This window comes from Cimex lectularius, unplaced genomic scaffold, assembly GCF_000648675.2.
Source record: "Cimex lectularius strain Harlan isolate CLEC.00 unplaced genomic scaffold, Clec_2.1 scaffold131, whole genome shotgun sequence".
In the NCBI taxonomy this organism is placed as follows: Eukaryota; Metazoa; Arthropoda; class Insecta; order Hemiptera; family Cimicidae; genus Cimex; species Cimex lectularius.
Window position 1 is genome coordinate 1,040,418 of NW_019392685.1, and position 23,594 is coordinate 1,064,011.

A 23,594-nucleotide genomic window follows, 5' to 3' on the forward strand; every position below is an offset into this window, starting at 1 on the left:
TGAATCCTACTTGGTAAGTCTGTTTTGAAGACACGAACTTCTACGCCATCCACACCAAGAGGTCAGCAACATGTATATAATAAAACTTTATAAAAACACAAAAAAAAAACATTAATTCAAAACCAGTGAAACTCACATATGACAATTATATATGACATGGTGGACAATTATATCAATTTAATATTATGCAATATATACCAAAAATTTAATTTCATTTCACTATTACAAAGAAAAATATGAAATTAATAATTATGAAATATAATAAATTAATGCATAATAAATATATAATTATAATTTGGGGCATCAGTGGCAGGCATTGATGTGGCACTCATCACTGTAAGGTAAAGGTCCCGAGTTTGAAACCACTCCTGAGAGGACTGGAATTTCATTGTATGGAATATATATATATATATTATGCAGGGTGTGTGACCAAGACCTGAGGGGTTAAATTCCTGGGTAGACTCGTACCCCATCCTTAAAAGGTCCAGGACTTGGTTGGTTCACGTGTATTGCATAAATATCTTGGACTTGTTCACAAACCCCAAGATTTTGGACCATTTAATCTCGGTGAGTATTTGGTGATGTCCTCTCCTTCAAAGATTTCAAATCTAGACCTAGCATACACTCTGCAAGGTAGTGCCTGTATGGAAATTAGTAGTAGTTAATGATTGTCACAACTTGCTTCCTATTGGAAAGAAACGATCTAAACCGTAGATCCAAGAGTCAAAGCAAGCAATTCTCAAGGTTTACTTGGTTCAAAGCTTTAAAAAGGTCTGTATGTATGTAGTGTCAATCTGTAAGTTATTCTCAAATGATTCGATAAGGAAAGCCAATTAAAATGTATTAAGCAATATGCAAATAAAAGCTAAATTATAATAAATACTTATAGCTGTCTTTTTCTCATTTGATTAGCATACAATTGAACTTGGATCTTTGAGCTGGACAGTTATTTTTCCTTTAACTCTATTGAAAATTATTTAAGTATGGTATTAAGCCAGTGAAACAGTGTAACTTGCATATGTGTACATTGCTACTTGAAACAAGGCGAAAAACTGTTCATGCCTGAAATATCATAAATCAAGAAAAACTCTGGCTTGCTGAGGACAATGGCAGAAAATCAGTTTATGGTGAGAGATAAAACTGTCTTTATATAGAATTATAGTAAATTATTGGTTAAAGTAACACAATTTGTTGAATTAAAATTTAGTTATTTACTTATATCATTGATTATAACTTTTCATGTTTATATTGGTTAAACACAATATTGTTCATAAAAAATTTTCTTATTTTAAATTAGTTTTTATAAATATTTATAAAGTAATTTTTAAAAAATAATGGGGGTGATTAAGTTTACAAATAGTAATAGAATTATTGTAATTATGGATGTCAAAGGTTCACAATAATAAATAAGCCTACCGTTAAATTTATTTTGAAAAAATATAAACTAAAGAAGTTCAATTTAGGTTTATAACATTTTGTTTTAATAGATAACATGTGATCCTCTAAATGATGAAATTTTGGAATTATTTACATATTTCTAAAGCGTTTCGCTTTCACTCATTTAGATATTATTGCTTAAAAGAAGACAGAGCTTTCATATTATAATTTATAAGTAATATCATAATAATTCAGAACATTTAATGTAATGTGCTTAGATTTACAGTGGAAGGGAATGTATTTGACTAGAAAACAAACACTGCTTCTATAATTTTGCTCTAATGCTTAAATAGAAATGAAATGATGTTTTGAAACGTATTCTACTAGTCCCTAGGGATCCTTTTAATAAATGATGATTATCTTGTTTTTCTGACCCAATTATTTTTCATTATTTGAATGTTTCCCCTGTTGCTTTTTGTAAGATCAAAAGGCAAAAATGAAAGGAAAATTTACTCCACTAGAATTTTTTCAACAAATGATTTAAGGTCTGCCATTTCCTGAAAAAAAAAAAAAAAAAAATTAAAAAATATTGTAAACGTAATTGTTAAAATATAGTAATAATTTCCCACATCTTCGTTGGATGAATGTCCGAGACCCTTGTATGTCTTGAATTCGACATTGGAGTTTAGTTGTTTTAAGACAGATGCAGTCATTTGCCCCCATTTGTACTGAACGAGGGGGTCACAGTCGCCGTGTGCTTGTAGGATAGGAGTTGCTTTATTCCCAACAGCCAGCTACAGAAAAATATGCTTTAATAATCAAAAGAAGGAAAAAAAAATATCTGCTAGACATACCCGGGGGAATTGTTTGTGGAGTGGAAGCCAACAAGAAAGTGCCATCACACCTCCAAGCGGTTTTTTATAAGTGAACGCTGAATAAAGCGCAAGCGCTCCTCCTTGCGAAAAACCACCAATTACAATTCTTGTCGAATTTATTCCTTAAAAAAACCCCTCGTTAATTTTAAATTAATCATTCAGCGGATTATTGTTTAATACCTGCTTGCTCTTCAGCATGAATTATCTGGTGGATGTTTTCAGCAGCTTTTTTAATACCAGCCTCATCCTCGTCAGTCGAAGCGTCAAGTGCTTTTAAATCAAACCAAGAAGGCATTTTAAAACCGTTGTTCCATGTAACTGGCATTGTAGGCCTGTACAAAGAAAAATGAATAAATTTTTTAATTCCTTATGAAGAAAAAAAAAAAAAAAGCCTTACGCAGTCGGACAGATGACTTTTGCAAAAGGTGGCCTAATAGCACCGATCGCACTTGCCCAGCCATGTCTTAAAAATACATAATTTTAATTAATAACTAAAAATAATAAAACACTGTTTTAAATATTACCCTGTGTCTCCAAGACCATGGAGGAATATGATCTAAAACAAAATGTAAAACATTAGTTTATTATGTCAATTACTTTTGAAATAAAAATTTTATTTTAGTTGATTAAATAAGCTCTTATAAAAAGGTTTAGGGTTTAAATAATTAATATATTACAAAACACTTAGTAAGCCTTGAAAATATAAAACAATGTTTAATTTAAACACTGCAAAATCATTATTACTATGTGTCACAGCCATTTAAAGTATAACTATTGAATAATAGTGCCATTGTGTGTAATGAATTTGAACATTTGATAGCAAGTCACAAATCAGAATATAATTTATAAGGTTTTGGATCGGGTCCTGAAGAATATTTCTAAACAGTGTTTAATGACGCCAAAGTGTCCAGCATCATTGAGATGTTTTTTGACCCTCTATGATAAATCATTCCACGCCTGTGCATTTTAGCTAACAGCTACATATTAACAATTGTACACATAGAATCATATCTGGTGGACAAGACCGATTCCTTATTAATTTACATTAAAACCCTGCTCGAACCCAAATGCCATAAATTTTGTAAGATTTCTCCATGTGGTTTGCAGGGTGATAATCTGTAATTTGATTGCTGGAGATCATTTAGATCCGACAAAATGATCGATAATGACCAAATTACAGAATACAATTGTTAAAACCATCAGAATTTGTTCAATTCTTTAAAAAAATTATAAATACAACTTTTTTAATTAAATCCAATTGAATTTTTTGTTTTATTGGTTAAGGGTTAATCTATACTGAACAATAATTTGTCCAAAATAATACGGTCCAAGCTAAGGAACTCCATAATAGAGAATCTGTGTTTGAAGAAAACTTCTTTTGTTCCTGCCATTTAACAAGAAAACTTCTTTTAGTTCCAGCACTGTCCAAACAGTGATGGAACTAAAAGATGTTTTCTTCAAACACAGATTCTCTACTATACGGAACACATGAAAAGCTATTTTAGCCCTTGTTCTGTACTTGTAGTATACTGATGTCTTTATTCTTGAAGGAATTTTAATATTAGCGTTTTGTGTGTAATATTAGTGTTTCAACCATGATTTTTCTCTCCAAAAACTTTCTCCTGTGGATAATTGGAACAGTCTGTAAGCAAACACGTATGGGTTTCTTATGCAGAAACGGTTTGCCAAGAAACCTTTTAACATTCCGAGTCTCCCGCATCCCCTATACTGCAATCTGATGTTTGTTTTAAAATCTCGCAATCCTGCCCGTATTCAAAAAGAAATTAAAACAAACAAGTAACATTGAATTTTTCTTTGCCGTCCATACAGTGTCACGTAATACGGAATACTAGAGATGTTTAGTTGACAAGATGAAATAAGGACGGACTGTCTGCACACTCAAGCCTGAACGGTTGTAATACCTTTTGGATTGTTTAAATATGGCAAGGAAAAACATGGGTTGGTGTAGATTTTTTTTGAGGTTTGGTGTACTTTTTGGTGGAACTCCATCATCAAATGTTGAATATCGATGAAGTCTTTAGATTGACTGATTGATTTAGTCTGATTTGGATAATCAGTTGTAAGCAAAAGCTTCTTTGATATTTAACTTTTGTTGGGTTTAGGTTAGAATTTGACATAAACTTGTAAAGATTGTACTGTTGGGTTTTTTAATACACTTTGAAATTAATTTACAGGCTGTTTTTTTTAGATTTTTTGAAAAGTGATTTTTTTTGTTAATTCAATTGCTTGTTGCTTAAATGATGCTTATGTCGTTAATGAGTTTATCTAAGTTTAAACTGCAGGGTCCTGCTGGTCTTATAAAATAAGCAATATAATAAAAAATACATTTTGTTTTTATAAAAATTGAAATACTCACAGTTGCGGTTTGTTTGGTGGTCGCTGCGAGCACGACAGGAGACGTCGACATGTCGGGATATCTCACCTCGCAATTAAACTACAACATAAAAATACAACAATAAAATGAGTTTATAATTGTTTTCCCCCTTTGTACAATTAAATCTCGGAGATTTTTAATTTAATTTTTGTTTTAGACTCGGAACAGCGAAACAGAAGCTGGGCCTAAACAGTAAAACGGTGAGATCAACTGTTCTTTAAGCTCAGAGCTGCCACAATGAAATCCGACTCGATAAAAGTTCTCACAGACTTGTGTGTTTTTATACCGGGGCGGAAAAAGATGCAATAAAAACAAATTTATACGGCAAACGGTTCATTGTAAATTGTATGCAAAAGAGTCTTTGTTTATAAAATAATTCGCGACTGTTTTATTAGCGAGGGCCCCCTACGAGAAAAGGGGAGAACAGCGAGGACAAACGGACCCATGTCCGTCTAAGGCAACCTCCTAGGACCAAAAAACCAGATTAAAGCACTCATTACAAATTCGAACGAGTGGTACGTTAACTTTGTCCATCAATGTACTAAAAAAAGGTTAGTTTTTTTTCGGTTAATTTTAATAAACCGGAATGAGTACATTATAATTAAAATAAAGAAAATTAATTTAAGCCGCAAAATAATGATTTTATTTAATATTTGTATATCAGCTACGAGGTTATATGAACCTAAAAAATAAAGATATGATTTATTTAAAAAAATGTTTTTGCTCTAGTACTTTTTTAAATGAAGAGGGTTTAACAATATACAAATCAAATTTATTTGGTATTGAAAAAACTATAATTTTTTGAGTTAGAAAACTCGATATAATTAACAAGTGGAAAATGACTATATTGTAAAATGAATCATTATTACACCTCCTTAAGATTAAAAAGTAGAATTTTGCCTACTTCTAGAAAGTTTATTCATATAAATACACTAAAAATCTATTTAAAAGCAATAAAAATTAATCGATTACAACTTTATTTGGTGTATGCAACTGTAAAACTTTTATATAAATTTTCATGGAATTTTTTAAAGAAATATTGGAAAAATCTTTGTTTTGCTGTATAATTGTAGTTTTAAAAAATCTAAGGTCTTGGTTGATATGAAAAAGTTAGTGTCACGAGCGGGTTCGAACCGACGAACTTCGGCCGAGCGGATCGAAGTCATGATAGCTCAAGTGGTTAGAGCAGCGGATAGCCGAAGGTCTTGGGTTCGAATCCCGCTCGTGACACTAACTTTTTCGTTTCAACCAAGACCTTAGATAATAAAAAAAGAGTTAATTGAAATAATTAATATGGTCAATTATGACAGCTAAACTTATATGAACTAATTTTTAATATTTACATTCAAGTTGGATAAGTTGTATTAGCATATAATTTAAACAAAGAAGGAAGGATTTAGTGGTTTTTGCTTTCCTGGGTGCAGTTGTTTTAGAAAAAATATTCTAAGCAAAACCAAAAATTGAAAAAAAAATACAAAATACTCACTGATGTTTCAGAGTACACTGAATATCCATAACGCGGATCGTAAAACTTGAATATGTAATCTAAACTTTTCAAACATGCGAAAACAGGCAGTAAACAGAGTTTGAAAACAGAGCAAATTTTCGAATCCAGTTTTACAGTTAACATGTGTTTTAAATTTCTACAGTGGGTATTTTATAAAATTAGTACGTGGCCATCTTACCAGCCTGTAGTGGCAGTGCTTCCAAGGGAAAGACTCTTGCACTTTCTCACCCGAATCCATTCTAATGCTCCGAGCATTACGGACGTGTTGAATTTTGTCTGTGTATGTTGTACATGTCTGTGTATGTCAGTGGTGTATGTTGTCTATTAGACACATGATTTTATCTTACCTCGTGTAAAAAATACTGAATTATTACAACAAAAAAACGAACTTCGAACACATTCATTTTTTTTTCTACTGTGAATAATAAGCTCTTCGAGGCAGGAAATGAGAAATGCGAATGGAGTAGCAACGTAGAAATAATAACGAAGCAGGTTTAGCGAGTATTTAATTGGAATGTCTCCTACTCCTTTCCTTATAGGACTCTAGAAAGTCGAGGCCAAATAATCAAATTTCTAAAAAAATTAGGCACAAACAACCACTCTACTCCAAGATCAAATTATTCGTCATTAAAATACAAGTGAAAATCTTTTGACATTTCTTTCCTTGTCTTCGTGTTATTTAGAAAAAACGATGAAGCATGTATAATATAAGCATGTATAACAATAATTAATATATAATAGCAAATATTAAAACTTTAGCCTATTTTTTTTCTATTTTTTGCTAATTTTCCGCCTGGAAAACTGAGAAAAATGACCAGCAATATTATAAGTTTATACTTTGTTTCATTAAAGCAGCACTTATTTAATAAGAAAGTGTAGTTGAATGAAGCAAGCCATCTTCTTAAGAAAGAAAAAAAATCATATTTTCTACATACCTATTGAAACTTATGCTCATTTAGTCATTTTATTTCAACAGCAGGAAGCTTGATGAAATATTTGGGTTTATGGATAAATTAACGTTTTAAACTTGTACGGATTTCATTGAAGGTACAAAAGTTGTACTTGTTGTACCAAGAGTTCGTGGTCCGATTGACCGAATAACGTTTTTCAATTAATTAATCTTAATATAAGGTATTGGTGGAGATAAAAAAAGTCAGTGTCACGAGCGGGATTCGAACCCACGACCCTAGGCTAAATACGCCACTGCTCTTATCACTTGAGCTATCGTGACTTCGATCCACACGGACACCAACCTCCAATCTCAACCCCACCTTTCGAATTTTGAAGAAGAATTGAAAAATGGCAAAAAGGAGGGAAAATTCGAAAGGTTGGGTTGAGATGGGAGGTTGGTGTCCGAGTGGATCGAAGTCACGATAGCTCAAGTGGTAGAGCAGCGGCGTATCTAGCCGAGGGTCGTGGGTTCGAATCCCGCTCTTGACACTGACTTTTTTATCTCGACTAAAACCCTTAATTAATTGAAAAATTGTTTGTAGTATTCATTTAAAAATTTCCTATTATTTTTTTAATGCCATGGATAGATCCAAATGGAAATCCGATAAATTTAAAAGTCTAATATACTTTAATTACTTTAATACCTTATATAAAGAATAATAACGAAGTTGGAAATTTAAAAAAATGTTAAATTGATGAAGCGACTTCCTCGGACGTTTTTTAATAGACGAATGAATATTGAGTTGTTTTGACAGTTTTTAAAATAGGGGTTTTCGGTTTTATTTTCCTCTTTAAAATCTGGGGTTTCCATTTTCTCGTCTTGCGTTTTTTTACATAAATTTTAATGATGTGACTGTATTGAAAATATTTTTATGTAAGGTTTCGGTTGAAATGAAAAAGTTAGTTTCAAGAGCGGGATTCGAACCCACGACAGCTACTATGCAGCCGAAGGTCGTGGTTTCGAATCCCTCTCGTGACACTAACTTTTTCATTTCAACCAAAACCTTACATAAAAAGATTAATTAATTGAATGAAATAATCTGGTCAATAGACCACTAAATATAATGGATGTATTGAAAATGTATTGCACACGGCTGTGTCCGGAGTCCCTTTTATAGCTCCTGAATTGCTCATATTGAACTTGTACAGATTAATTTTCTTCGATCTGTTTATTACAAATTTAAAATTTATCGGGATCCTCATACTTTTGAAACAATTCTAAGGGCATAGATTATACACTGAAGACTGGTGTGTGACTTTTTTTTTGTATAGTTGTTAAATAATGTTGTTGTTCCTACTCATTATCATTAATCCAGTTTAAAGTTCCTACTTTTCATTCTAGGTCTAAGGACCTATTTTATGTGTAACATGGTGATACAAATTATATTATAAATCAGCCGATGCTAAGAATATTAAGACAGGCGATTGAATGTGAGAATATTTTCTTTTAAAAATATTTTTGTAACGAGGGTCGCAACAGCAGAGGTCATATCAACCCTCAGGGTGCCAGTGTTTTTGAAAAAAAACAAAAAAACGCCCATTTGTAAGTATGTCGGGTTCCAATGCAGGACCGCTGGATTCGAACCCGGGACCTTTACCTTACAGCGACGAGCGCCGAATATGAAAATTGATATTCCAATTTAAAACACAGCATAAACAAATATTTATTGGTACAAACAACAAGACAAATTAAGGCAGAATTTTCCTTTATCGAGAAAATGAAAAAAAAAAAAATCAATTTGGTGGCATTTTTTGCCTGTTTCTGTGCCTGCCACTATTTAGAAAGTGTGGAACAAAATATTTCTTAAATGTCATTTTCGAAGTATAAGCCGTACTTAGTCTTTGGGACCACATACGTATTTATAAATTGTAAAAGGTCTTTGTATTATTGAATACATAATTTTGAGTTTAGCCGGTTCTAATTCTACTTCGTCTATTATAATTTGATTAATACTTTTATTAACTGGTCCATCTATTATGGGCACTGTGATCACAGTGTTGCCGTCAACGTCAGTCGCGTCGTCTCGTTCGGATCATTTGCTTCGTCTGGATCAACATTGACTATCACGGATTCGTTATCTACTATTTCGTCGATCGGTTGTTCCAAATCAGTCAGTTAGTTCAAACTCGGTTAGATTTTCTTCTCGCAACTAGGGAAATAAATCATGTAACAATTCTTCTACACTTTTATAATTTAAACCGTCTATACCAGAAGTTTCGTTGGTATTTATTTCCACTCTTGACAAAGCGTCATAGATAGGTCCCAGTTTCAATCTACATCTTAATAATTTCGTATTTGGTTTTCTCATTGAGAATATAGTAACCGTTGTAACGGGCGGTGGTCATTTAAAATTTGGCTAATATATGGAAATATTCAGTCGCCGTACGATCGCGAGCAATTCCCTTTCAATGAATGAATGAATATTTTTTATTCGTGAACAAGATTTACATTTTGTTATATACGTCTGCGTTAAAAAATTCATTCAGAGTATAAAATGGGTTGTTTTGTTGCAATTTGCAAACTCTTTTTTTAAAGACCCTTGCAGGTAATGTTGTTATATGTACATGTGTTTACTAAATATCTTGACTCCAACAAACTCAAAACTAAAACTAATTTTAGTCTTTGTACAGAATGGATACTAAAATTAGTCTTAGTTTTGAGTTTGTATATATATGTATATATGCAGAAATATATCTATATGTATATATAATTTACAATGTTTTTCTTAATATACGATAACGTGGTATAAATGTACAGGTTTATCACAGTCATAATTTTATATTTACAAAAGACTAACCTACAGGACTCTTTTCTTTTCAAGTAGAATATTATTCTTACATTCATAAAATCAATGATCATTAGTTAAAAATAAAACAGTTTATTGTTATAAAGATAAAAATAATATTTTTTATAATAAATTGTCATGGCGTCCCGGGAAGCAGCGGCGCACTGTTTGGGAATCACTGATGTAAAACTTTTAATAAAGGTATAATACATCGGGATACTCAATTAATTATACACGATTTTTTCGAAATGAAAAATTTGTGTCACAGGCGGGATTCGAACCCACGATTTTCGGCTAAATACGCCGCTGCTCTAACCACTTGAGCTCACCGTGACTTCAATCGCTTGTGCCACAAACTTCCTATTTCGACTCCCCGTTTTATTCCCATTGTAATAAAAGTTTGTGGCATGGGTGATCGAAGTCGCGATAGCTCAAGTTATAGAGCAGCGGCGTATTTAGCCGAAAGTCGTGGGTTCGAATCCCGCCTGTGACACAAATTTTTCATTTCGAAAAATCGTGTATAATTAATTGAGTAATTATATAATTAAGAATAAGCTCATAAAAATAATTAAAAAGTTAGTATAAATCGGGATATATTTAGAATTGGTGCATTTGTCAAAATATTGTCAAAATATTTTTCCACTTGTGAAAACATTCTTTAAATTCGATTTCTTCAGTATTTATGGCTGGTGTCCTTTTTAAATTTTAGCTTGGGTGGTTTCGTTAATTGGGCAAAATTGGGAATGAATTATTTTAAAATAATAATATAACAATTAAGTTAGCCTGGACGGGGGAGAGTGCTATACAGTGCTATATAGACAGCGTGTGTGTGTGTGTATGTGTGNAGAAAATAAGTGAAACTGAGTTAAGATAAGCGAGAAAGAGATAGATAGAGACGGGGAAAGGAACTTTGTGAACGTTTTGAATAATTTTTCAATTAAGTAATTTCATTCTGCAACACCTTTAAGAAAATCATGGTGACTTTCACAACTCCTGAACACCTTGTGTTTATGCCACCTTAACGAACCTTTTAGGGGTGTATACTACCCTTGATGGCAACAAAAAAAAAGAAAGAATAACTTTTCCTTACAAAGAACCGAGTTGGTGACTTAGCAGGGAGGATAAAAAGAACAATGTCCTGTTCAAGGAGAAAATGAACCTTCATTAACCCCTTCTTCTCATTACTACCAGAGCCTGAACAAGGGGGGCAGGGCAATGCTTCACTCTTAACCGTTTCCCGAGAACGAAAGAATCAGATACTTTTCGAAATCAAGTAAAAGGGTTTGCATTAGGGGGAAAAATATAGGAAGATAGGAACGTTTATCTTATCGATTTTTGAACAAAACACACAACTATTCAGAAATGCCGACAGTATAGAGATATTAATTTAAATCGAAGAAACCAATGTAATACAACTTGAAGCTGATAAAAATCAAATATTTTCCCAATTATCCATTGACTTGGGGGAAGAAAAAAGAACTTTTTGAGTTCCACTCCCTGCTGATATATATTGACCATTGTACATTCCACGTATATTATATATTTGAAGAAGTGTAAAGTCGGCTTTGCGTTAAGTACGGTAGATTTTTTTTATTGGTCCTCATTCTGGCGTCATTTAATACTGCGTAATCGCGCAGGAAGCCCTTTTGTTATAGAGCGACGCAAATAATAGACAAAAGGCCCGTTCTATTACAGATTAGACAATATAAATGATCAAATGAGATTAGGTTCTCTCACCTCCATCGATTGACGTACTATCAGCCGAACTAAAAATAACGTGACGTGGGGGTAAAAAAACAATGTCCCAATTAATAAAGATCCCGCTGATTTTAATTCTTTGAAAAAAAAATTGAAAAAGTATATTTATTGTCAACAGTTCGATAATTGCTTATCATGACCGGACCGGCTAATCGGATTGTTTTGTTGTTATTTTTTTTTATGGGTGTTTCGGTTAAAAAGTAGTAAATGGATTCTCTACTCTGGAGTAGAGTGAAGGGCAGATTAGAACTCTAGTCCAGTGTTGATCAATTTAAAAAAAAGTTAATCAAATAGCAGTCCTTCAAGACAGACATTGTGTTTTCTACCTGGCTTTATTGATTTCGCAACAATTTCACAATTTCTTCACAGCTTTGGACTTGTCAAAAATATGTAAAACTGAATTTTTTCTAGTTGTTACACATTGTCTAAAACAATTTTAGAAAACACAAACTTTAGGATTCGAGCGTTTGTGTTTCGATTAGTTGTGGGGAGTGTCCAATTTAGAATTCGCGACTTATCAGGTTCTAACATTACCAAGTTTATTTTGCCACTTGAAACTTAACGATTTGAGACTTGTGAGACTAATTAAATAATTGACAATTAATTAAGGTTTTTAGTTGAGATGAAAAAAAAGCTAATGGCACGAGGAAGTTGAAGTCCGAGTGGATCGAGGTCACGATAGCTCAAGTTGTAGAGCAGCGGCGTATCTAGCCGAAGATCGTGGGTTCGAATCCCGCTCGTGCCATTAGCTTTTTTTCATCTCAACTAAAAACCTTAATTAATTGTCAAGTATTAATTGGTCAAGCGGACCACGAAATTAGTGAATTAACGATTAAATAATGTTTTGTCCTAATATGTCCGTATCCAGTTTGGATTTAGAATATTACTTTGCAAATTACTCGGGAAATCAAATCATATTTTAATCTGACATTGTCGGCTATGGAACGACTGAAACTTGGGTCCAGGTCCAGTGAAGCTAGCAAAAGCTCATTTAGGCTGCAAAAACAATCAAATTGGATGGGAACTTAACAATTCGGACACAGAACCACAATTAACAAAATCAGACACACATTCTTAGAAATGGGTACTGACTTTATGATCCCGGAAACATTCTTTACAGCATCCTGTAAAGTCTCAAAGGAGAGGAAGAACTCAGAAGAGCATCAGATACAATATGGTATATAGACGGCTCCAAAACAAACAAAGTAACAGAATCGGGTATTTTTTATACAAGCCCAAACTAGGAGCAATGAACCTCATTGGGGAAGCACACTTCGGGCTTTTAAGCAGAACTACATGCCATCAACCTTTGCCATAGAAAATCTCAAAAGTGGTTACACTGGCACAAAAATTCTCATAATATCGGATAGCCAAGCAGCATTAGCTTGTAAAAAAAATCACATCAAAACTAGTCAGTGAATCCAAAATCTCCAAAACCTTGGGAAACACAACAACCTGATGATATCTTCGGTGCCAGGTCGCAAAGGAATTTTGGGAACGAAAAATCAGACACCTGGCAGAGAAAGGTCTAGAGGACTAGTCCAAAAGAGGACATAGGCCTCTTTTTTTGAAGTAAAGAATTTTTAGAGTAATTATATCAAGAAATGATACAGTTGCAGGGCATAGGATGTGTTCAGTTGTCTCTGTCTTTTCTAGACATAATTGACATTAGTCATCTGATAATAGTCCAGGAAACATTTTTCACAACATCCTATAAAGTCTCAAAGGACTGTAATAAAGGAGAGGAAGAACTCAGGAGAGTATCAGGCACAATATGGTATACAGATGGCTTCAAAACAATCGAAGGAACCAGATCGGATATTTTTTTGTAAAAGCCCAAGGTATGAGCAATCAAACTCATTAGGGAAGTACACTTCGGTTTCAATTTTCAAGCAGAAATACAAGCAATCGACGTTTGTGCCCTAGGAAATCTTGAAAGAGGTTACACTGGGAAAAAAAAATTCTCATAAGATCTGATACCAAGCAGCTGTTTAAAACATTAGCATGTAAACAAATCACATCAAAATTGAAAGTGAATGGATCCAGAATGAACCTGGGGCCAAAATCCTGGGGAAACACAACAACCCGATGAAATATTCGGTGCAAGGTACAGAGAAATCTTGGGTAATAAAAAAGCAACATTGGCCAGAGCAGGATCTGCAAGACCTTACGCCCAATACTCAGAATAACAAAAACAAATATAGGATCCTACATCACAAAATAAAAGGAGAAGTGGATAAACTCTAGCGGTGCTAGACATAGTAAACTTATAACCAACCCTCACCAAGAACTGGCAAATTCACTTCTGAAAATTGGAGAGGGGTAGACTCAGAGGTGTGTTAGGACTATTAACCAGCCACTGGCATCTGAGAAAACATCTATACAACACGGGCATATATAACGATGGTCCCATCTGCGGATTATGCAATGAGGAGGAAGAAACAGCTACCCATGTCATCTTAGAATGAGAAGCAACCGCTCAATGGCTCAATCTAGGATTTAAAAAATCTACTACTTCTGGGAAGAAATTTGAGTCGTTTGCACTGAACTAGGAAACTAGGAAGGTACAAGCCAGAAGACTGCAGTGCCTTGGGAGCACAAACCCCGCATCCTAGCATCCATTTATCATCAATACTATAAATCAATAATATAAATTCTCGACTTATCTTTCGCCAACTTCATCGCGTTGTGTACAATATTGGACGGAGATTACATTCTCTGGAAACATATCTTCGAATGATCTTTTTGAGCAAAGCCAGCTTTTAAAAGTTTGATAATGGGGGTTCATTTGGCATCGAGTCTGTCGCTCTTCATCCTAATCTTCTTTTTATAAAATCGCTATCTTTTCAAGGCTTAGTAATTGCCGTCATTTGACAAGAAAAACCAATAACCGAAAAGGCTTAGATTATTTATCAAAAACTTCGAGTTTGTTGCCGTAAGCCTTCTTGTGCGTTCTTCGCCTTCTAGAAAAAAAAGATTTACTCCAAGTCCTTAAAGTTCGTTGATCTCGTTAAGGATAAACCCGGCTTTATTTTCTGACCGACTTAGTTTCTTTCTAGGCCTCAAGACGTCAACATTTAATAATCCACAAGTATTAATACGCCGAGGAAAGTTACCGCTGAAGGCATTACGAGTACCATATAGTTTACTATGTATTATTCCCCCAGAAAGTTGTCCCTTTAGCCGTAATTCACCAAGTATTATGCGGCGTGCAATGTCCGGGTTTCAGGTTGCAAACCAGACTACCGTGTAAAAGCTCTACAAATTAAAATTCTGAATTTTTCAACCATTTTGGAATTTCAAATCTACTCTGATTTACTTAAACTAAAACACTTGAAACAACATTTATATTCTCCAAGTAGTTTGTTTTTTAGTTTAGTTTTTGATAGGTATACTAAATTTAATATATCTAATTTTTCCTCTGCTTAAGGCGATCCTGATGATGTTTCGATTACAGAGGCATATCTATATATAAATATTTTCAGCCCTAATCTTGAATCGCTTAGACAACACAGACAACAACTAAATGAACTTAAATGAATACCAATCTGGGTTCCATAGAGGGTACACAATTGATAATTTTTTTTTAAAATTTTACAAATGCAAGAGAAGCTATATTGTATTTTTTTTATTGTTTTTAAGTCTGCTTTTGACAGAGTGGATCGAAATGCATTAATATATAAATTACTCAGCCTGGGAGTGTCGTCCAAAGTAATTAACATCCTCAGGAGCTTATTCAGAGATGCTGCTTCTACTGTCAAGGAGGGAATTTCAGATTTTTCCCATAAAGCTTATGGGGTTAGACAGGGATGTATTTCAAGTTCCATCCTTTTCTCTCTCTTCTTTGACGATCTTCCCTCTGAACAGGAAGGCGGTGTGCGAGTTGGCAGTACTAAGGTTAAAGCTTTACTGTTGTACTGTACTGTGTGCTGTTCTTAAAGGATAAAAGAGTGGTTTACAGAGGAACATACAATTTTTAGAAGAAATATAATTTGACTGTTAACCTTGCCAAATCTAAAGTGCTCATTTTAGAGTGGCAGACTTGCCCCCAGTTTTGTCCAAAGTAGTTAACATCCTAAGGAGCTTATTCAGAGATGCTGCTTCTGCTGCCAAGGAGGGAATTTCAGATTTTTCCCTATAGCTTGTGGAGTTAGACAGGGATGAATTTTAAGCTCCACCATTTTTTCTCTCTTCTTTGACGATCTTCCCTCTGAACTAGAATGCGTTGTGCGAGTTGGCAGTACTAAGGTTATAGCTCCTTTTTTTAAAAAGATAGTTCCTACTCACAGTAAGTTGTTTTTCAACGATCCGGATTTCGAGCCTTTTAGCTCATCATCAGGTTGAAGGACTTCTACAACCACGTCCCAAAGTGAACCCGCTGATACCTCCGCCAATGCGACTTTCCAATTAGCAGCTGATTGTTTTAATGGCGCTCAATTTGAACGTGCGAAACGCGGAAATTATAACACAAATAAATATTATACCAGTAAATACTTAATATTATTAAATTACTATAAAAATAATAACAATTAAAATAAATTAGTTTAATTATTTGGATGTTTGATATTATTTATGTACATATTTAAAATGGGAGGTAGATCAAAATCTGTTATATTATTAATGCATTTATCACCATGTTCAATTTTACATTTTTTAATTTCAAATTTCTCAAACCAATCTAGTTCTTTCCCTTTGTTGAAACTATGTAACACTCTTGTATTTAAATTTGAATTGAAATTATGTTTTGTTTCTTTTAGATGGTCCTTAAATTCCGAAAATTTGCTCGATTTAGGCAAGTGTTCTTTTACTCTTGTTTTTATTTCTCTACCGCTTTGTCCTATATATTTAATATCACAATCATTACAATTGAGTTGGTAAACCCCGCTTTTTGTCTACTTTGTCTTTAGGTTTTGAGAGGATGTTTTTAAGTGAACCCGTACTTCTAAAAGCTATTCTAAAACCTTCTTGTTTAAAAATTTTACTTTTTCCGATAATTCACCAATGTATGGCAAACAACGGAAACCTAATGATTCATTTGTGGTGGGGTGGCTGAGTCCTATTGTTGATTCGTTTAAAGTTAATTTTTTTATTATTTTAACCAGCAACCTATCAATAAATATTTCTTGACACCTGTTGTTTTTTGCTAAGGTTTTAATAGTTTTTAATTCTTTATTATAGTTATCAGGTGTTAGCGGAAGTTTTAACATCCGGTCTATGAGCCAAATGAAACCAGCAACCTTTTGGGACCATAGGTGGGAAGAATCCGCTGGTATCATAGTGTCTGTAGTTGTGGGTTTTCTATATACGTCTAGTTCTAACAGGTTAGTTATTATGGACAGTTTTAGGTCTAAAAAGTTCAAACAACCATCTTTGACAATTTCCAATGCCAATCATTTCTATTAAGGTTATAGCTTTACTATAAGCTGATGATGTGTTGTTTTTAAAGGATGAAAGAGTGGGTTTGCAGAATAAATATAAACATAAAATTTTTAGAAGAAATAGAATTTGACTGTTAACCACGCCAAATCTAAGGTGCTCATTATTAGAGTGGCAGACTTGCCCAATTTTTTTTACAATGTATTACTGGTACCATTATAAATATCTTGGAGTTACTCTTACGCCTACTCTTTACTTCAATTTGAAGCTGGTATCATCTACAGCTAAGATAGGATTAATCAATTTTGGGTTTCCCTAATGTTAAATAATAACATTCTACTGAAAATGAAAAATGGCAAAAAGGAGGGAAAATTCGAAAGGTTGGGTTGAGATGGGAAGTCGAGTGGATCGGAGTCACGATAGCTCAAGTGGTAAAGCAGCGGCGTATTTAGCCAAAGGTCGTGGGTTCGAATCCCACTCGTGATACTGATTTTTTTATCTTAACCAATACCTTACATAATGATTAATTAATTGAAAGATTCTACTGAGAGCGAAACTGTGTTACTCTATGCTTGCCAAGTTTTGAACTGTCAAAAGTACGACATAGTCGAGAAATTTCTGAAGTCTAAAAGTTTTTTGGCCGACCGTCTTCAATCCCTAACTATATTTTGTACTTAGAAACATCCATGGATCTGCTGATCTTATCTACATTGAAGCTTTATATTAAGCATATCCTGAAAATTCTTCCACTTCTTGACTTTTGACTTCCTAAAATCACTGCTCTAGAGGTAATAACACACAACAGTTGCTGGTACTCCCACTGGCATGCAGTATTTTTCAAATTTTCCATCCCTCATAACTTAAACCTTAATATGCCCAAATGGAATACTAGTTTTGACTCTCTCCTTAGAGCAATGTGTACTCGTCATGGAGAGGATTCTGTGAGGCTAGCTCTGGCATCCAGTAGCTCTTTGTTTAATAGGGATCTTGATCATTGTTTCTCACTGTGACCTCATGTCTGAGTCTAATCAGTACGCAAATCTAAATGACCTAGGGTGGTTGTTTAAAATGAGATGTGAACTGCTTTGGCTAAATTACACCCCCTGGTCGGAGGGGTTCTCTGCATCGTGCACTTTATGTAACTCTAAGGTCAGAGAGGATGTGTTCCATTTCATTGCACAATGTACAATCTTAAATGAAATCCGCGTGTTCCACCTAGGCTGCGGTTCCCAATTCCGAGACTGATTAATTAACAAGTTAAACTTTGAGCTAACTTCACTTATAGGATTTTGTAGACATGCATGGCAATAGTTTTATGTCAATGAAATGAATATTTAGTGTTTGTATAATTTAATTTCAATTTGCTTTCTTTATTATTGTTCTTATTTTTGCTAATCACTTTTTTGGCTTATGGTTCATTTTCTTGTTTTTTAAGTTCTTTGGAAGTTTTTTTTAAAATTCAAAGTTTGTATTATTCTGCACATTTTTTTAACCTTTTTATGCTTTCATTCATCTCCGGCAGACGGAATTTTCTATGCCGTACTTATTTAGTAGATGTAATTTAATTTGGATTATAAAAAATAAAGTGCCTTTATTATTTTTTTTTTACGAGGGTTCGAAACAGCAGAGGCCATATCAACTCTCAGGGAGCCGGTGTTTTTGAAAAAAGCCCATTTGTAAGTAAGTCGGGTTCGAATGCAGGGCCGCTGGATTCGAACCCGAGACCTTTACCTTACAGTGATGAGCGCCGTGTCAACGCCTAAACCGTTGCGGCCACTGTCGCCTCTGTATTTTATTATTATTATATTAAATTTAAATTATAATGCCCAATCAATTTTTATAAAATTACGCGTATTGTTATGTCATTATTTTACGATCCATCAGAGTCAAGGGAGAACAATTTTTCTGAGACATATTTTGCCATAATATTGCCAAATTCAGTGTGAACATTTACATTTTGCGACTTTGACATTGATCAAATCAGTTTTATTCTAGCTTTTGTCCGTCCAGTATGGGATTTGAAACTATTCGAGAGTTGTAAGATTAATGAAATCATGTTTTGTCCTAATATTGCCAAATTCAGTTTGAAACTTTCAACTTACTTCGTAATTTACTGTTTGTGATTTGTGAGGTCGACTGGATCAGGTTTTGTTCCAATCAATAGGGGATTTGAGGCATAATATTTGAAACTAATGAGAGAGACGAAATCAAGTTGTTTTTATTACAACGATGGCAATATTTGATGAGACCGTTATTGATGCAACTAGGTCAAAAGTGTATTTGGCAACTAGCCATAGTATTTTTCTAGTAGATATTGAAATGCAATACATTCTGTGTCACTGCACGCCGTAGCAAAGTAGGCTAAAATATTTTTTTTAGCAAAAAACCAATTGATATTCGTTTCCTGAATCTAACCCCCCTCCAAAAAACACCCTGATTATAACTTTTTGAGAAATTAAACAAAATTCTCAAATTTTCCTCAATTTTTTATTTAAAAAATCACAAATTGTGATAACTTTGAAACTACTCCACTGATATACATGAAATTTTATAGTGGTTTAAAAGTCTATAAATTACACTTAGTGGAATGAACCTAGTATACGTAAATAACTTAATACCTAAGATTAAAAAAATAAAACTTTTGAAGAGATTTTGTTGATTTCATCTTTATTTTTTGCTAGTAATGACATAAAATTTAAAAATTGTTGACGTAGGCTGAAAGAATAAATATCAGCTTTACAAGGGTTTTAACGTTGAATTTGTATAAAATACAAAAAAGTTACGAATTTTTAAATAGATCTACAAATATAGAAGGACTGAACCCGATCTAGCTCAAAAATGTCTACTTTTCGCTACATTCATATTTAATATAACAATTTATATTTAAGGGCTTTAAAAAGAGAACTTAGAACAAGTTTGAATTGTATTTTTGAAAAACTAATTTTTGGTTTTCTTTACTAGAAGTGGATTTTGGTTTTTGTAAGTATTTATTTATCTAAATCTCATTTAAGACAATCCTGCCATGTTATTTTGTAATAAAATAAAATTTAAAAATTGTTGACCCTAGGCTGAAAGAAGAAATATTCTGCTTTATAAGGGTTGTCATAACGTTGAATTTGTATAAAATGCAAAAACATTATGAATTTTTATGTGGGTCTACAAACATCGAAGAAAAAACTGAACAGGTTCTAGTCCAAAAATGTCTATTTTTTTCTATATTCATATTTACTATAACAATTCACATTTAAAGGCTTTAAAGAGAGCTTACAACAAATTTGAATTGTATTTTTCAAAATTTTTAATTTCTGACCTACTTACTGGAAAAGGATTTTTGTTTTTGTANAGTCTATCCATGTCCAATTTAACGCTAAATAAAATTTTGTAACATTTTCTTGTTTCGAACTGGAAAACGTATATTTTGAGATTTGAGATATTGTAGATAGTGCAAACTGTAGATGATTGATTTATTTTTATGCCCATATATAAAACATAATTTTAGTGTGTGTACAACCTTGTTTATTATAGGAATTTATTAAATTGTTATTAGTTTAAAATTGATGTGGATGTGAAACATAATTGCTCTGAATATGTCCACCCGAAGGCTTTTTTTATGCATAAAGTTTTTAATTATTATTTTTTATTTGAATCGTGCATTATTATGCGCGTCGATCCGAAAAATGTCTGACGTCAAAATCACAGCAAAGAGAATAAAGGTTGTGTTTTAAACGGAAGTAGGTTTGCGTTGATTTTCCAGGGAATTGGAGGGGGCGTGACTGGTATAAACCTGGACTCCGCCACTTGCCTATCATCCTTCGCAGTTCAGGTGGCCCATAGTAATCTAGGAGTAGAGTCTATTAAAATGTTTGGATTTTTATTTTTAATTCTTATCAGCTCCGCTTGGCCGTCACCTCTTCCGCTCCATTACAGGTACTCGACGTCCCTGTACGAGGCGCAGAACCAGTCCAGCTGCCCTTACGACCTCAAGTACAACTTCAACCAGTTCAGAGTGCCGAGTTACATCGAGGTCGTGAAATGCCATTCTGCGGGTGATCATTGTGTTTTCAACGAGGAGAAGGTGTCGACCTGCATGGAGCTGACTTCGGTCATCAGCGTCACGTACCCCAACTCCGGGCTCACCAGGAACGAGACCTTCCCCGTCGCTTGTGCCTGTGTCATCAGACCTGCCAAAAGGGCCACCCTCGTTTCAATAAATATCGTCGAGTAGTGAATCCACGATGCAATAGAGACAGTAACGCTGACATTTTCCTTCTTCTTGCACTTCCTACATCACGACCTACCAACAACGATGCCTTCCTGCTTACAGATCTGTTATTTCTTATAAATAGATCACAGCAAATACAGTTGACAGAAATCAATTTTACAAGACTGGTATTATGTTTTATTTAAATTTTTCTTTCAACCCTTCGATCGCAAATCCCATACCGCCTTCAGTATTACTACTAAAAATTATTTACATATCACTGCCTAGCAAATAATAATTTTATTTTTACAAAATTCAAAATAATTTATACATATTTTTGTCGAAATATAGATTTATTTGTTCTGTTACGTTATTAATTTTATCTTAATGATAAAATCCTTTCCTGAAGAAAAAAAAATCGAACGTCACTGTTCTTCTTTTTAACAAGACTGTTCACTCTATATAGATTAAAACAAGATATCCATAAATGAGAATTAACAAACTTCTCAAATAAACTAGTATATTGAAAAGTCAAAATAAACAAATATGAAGTAAGAGGAAGTGGACGTTTGAAACGTGTCAGTTCTAACATCACTCACTATTTAAAAAGAAGTGACTGCCACAACGCGTGAATTGTCAACGTTTTAACCCTTTTTTTCTCGTCACTCTACACTCAGAAAATTCTGTAAGTTTAAAAACTGTTTAACATTTCAAAATTTTTGACCTTTATGAAACTGATAAAAAAAAGTTAAATTTTTTAAAGTTCCAACTGCAAAACAATCATAAATATGTAATTTTTAGCCATAGTCTGTTATGGCAATTTTAGAAAAATAATTCCTTTAATAAAACCAATAGGAATTAAGTTAAAAAAATTCTCTATTTCTCTATTTAAATAAAAACCTCGTCATAATTTTTTTACAAAAAAAAAAAAAAACCATATTCAATCTAAGTTTTCTTATACGAAAATAATAAAAAAAAGGTTTAAACTTTTTATGCAAATGCACTATGTTTGAACGTTACTGAAACGCTAAATATTAAAGTAAAAATCTTGGCTGAATTAATTAAAAAAAAACTAAAAGCAGGTTTACTTACTTATAAATCAACAGTCAGACAAGCCTTTGTGCTTTATAATAAAAAAAGCATTTCAGCAAGAATTTCCTAAGATCCTGAAGGAACGTATTATTAAATGGAGATTCAATAAACACAGAGTTACGAAAGGTCATGCCAGCTTATGACAATAACTGAGTTGAAACAATAGAAATATTTCATATTGACTCATTTTATTAAGATAAGGTATCTGTTGGTTTTCTCCCTACCCTCGTAAACCTGTTTTCTCGTATTCGTTCATCTCTAATATTGCCTATGGGCTGATTTATGTAAAACTATTTTAACAAGTTATTATTTCAATAAATTATAAAGAAGTGTTGGTTTATTGATGTTTCAGATGTTCGATGGTAGTTTGAAGTGTGGTTTAGTTAATTAATCACGCATTATTAATAGATGCATTTAGACGTATTTGAAACAATTATGAATTTAAATATATATAATTAAAGCATATTTGCCAGATTTAAAATAGAATATAAGAAAAATTAAACAAGTGTCAGAAAATCAACATAGTAGGGTTTTGTCTTTCCATTTAATTTTAAAATAAACAACAATCAGTTGAAATATAAAGAATATATCAATTATTTAATCTTTATGTAAGGTATTGGTTGTGATAAAAAAGTCAGTGTCACGAGCGGGATTCGAACCCACGATCTTCGGCTAGATACGCCGCTGCTCTACCACTTGAGCTATCGTCACTTCGATCCACTCAGACACCCACTCTCCATCTCAACCTAAAACCTTTCGCATTTACCACTTTTTGCCATTTTTCGAATGTCGTGTGAGCAGGATTCGATTCTCGGCGAGAAATGAAATGGCCACGGAGAGCTTTAGTGAAGATATACTTCATTTAATTTATTAAATTCATTAGATTTCGTGGTCCGATTGACCAGATAACATATTTCGATTAAGTAATATTTATGTAAGGTATTTGTTGAGATATAAACGTCAATGTCACGAGCCGGATTCTCGTTAGTGTCCGAGGGGATCGAAGTCACGATAGCTCAATTGGTAGAGCAGCGGCGTATTTAACCGAGGGTCGTGGGTTCGAATCCCGTTCGTGACACTGACATTTTTAACTCAACCAAGACCTTACATAAAAGGACTAAAACGAATTATTGAAAGAATTAACTTGGTCAATTGACCATTAAAACATAAATGGAATAAAATCGATAATGTTGAACCTGCTCTGGGTCCGTGTACACTCGAGGATTTTTGATGTTGCTCGAACGCATCATCGAATCATTTACGATTTTAATATAAA

General features: G+C 33.4%; 1 protein-coding gene and 1 long non-coding RNA gene across 5 annotated transcripts; one reads left to right on the top strand and one right to left on the bottom strand.

The window, feature by feature from the left end:
* The first annotated feature begins 295 nt into the window (after positions 1-295).
* LOC112126512 lies at positions 296-21,411 on the top strand. The gene is made up of 2 exons (XR_002910011.1): positions 296-1,127; positions 20,953-21,411. It is a non-coding gene; the product is annotated as an uncharacterized LOC112126512 (long non-coding RNA).
* On the bottom strand, positions 1,412-22,337 carry LOC106663204 (acyl-protein thioesterase 1). 4 transcript variants are annotated; one of them, XM_024225754.1, is made up of 8 exons: positions 22,319-22,337; positions 4,630-4,707; positions 2,777-2,808; positions 2,650-2,715; positions 2,433-2,584; positions 2,232-2,374; positions 2,007-2,171; positions 1,412-1,934 (listed from the first exon to the last, which is right to left on the bottom strand). In XM_024225754.1, the coding sequence occupies exons 2-8, from the start codon at positions 4,678-4,680 to the stop codon at positions 1,887-1,889; spliced, it is 657 nt and encodes a 218-aa protein (XP_024081522.1). In that variant the 5' UTR covers positions 4,681-4,707; positions 22,319-22,337; the 3' UTR covers positions 1,412-1,886. The 4 variants fall into 4 exon arrangements, with proteins under 4 accessions (XP_024081522.1, XP_024081521.1, XP_014243352.1 ...); XM_024225753.1 differs by lacking the exon at positions 22,319-22,337 and adding an exon at positions 6,502-6,573; XM_014387866.2 differs by lacking the exon at positions 22,319-22,337 and adding an exon at positions 6,333-6,505.
* Positions 22,338-23,594: the final 1,257 nt, after the last annotated feature.

Coding starts and splice junctions, on each gene's coding strand:
- LOC106663204 (XM_014387864.2), bottom strand. CDS start 6,277: ATGTTAACTGTAAAACTGGATTCGAAAATTTGCTCTGTTTTCAAACTC. Junction 2,809..4,629: donor CCACCAAACAAACCGCAACT/GTGAGTATTTCA, acceptor ATTTTGTTTTAG/ATCATATTCCTCCATGGTCT. Junction 2,375..2,432: donor TCATGCTGAAGAGCAAGCAG/GTATTAAACAAT, acceptor GGTTTTTTTAAG/GAATAAATTCGACAAGAATT.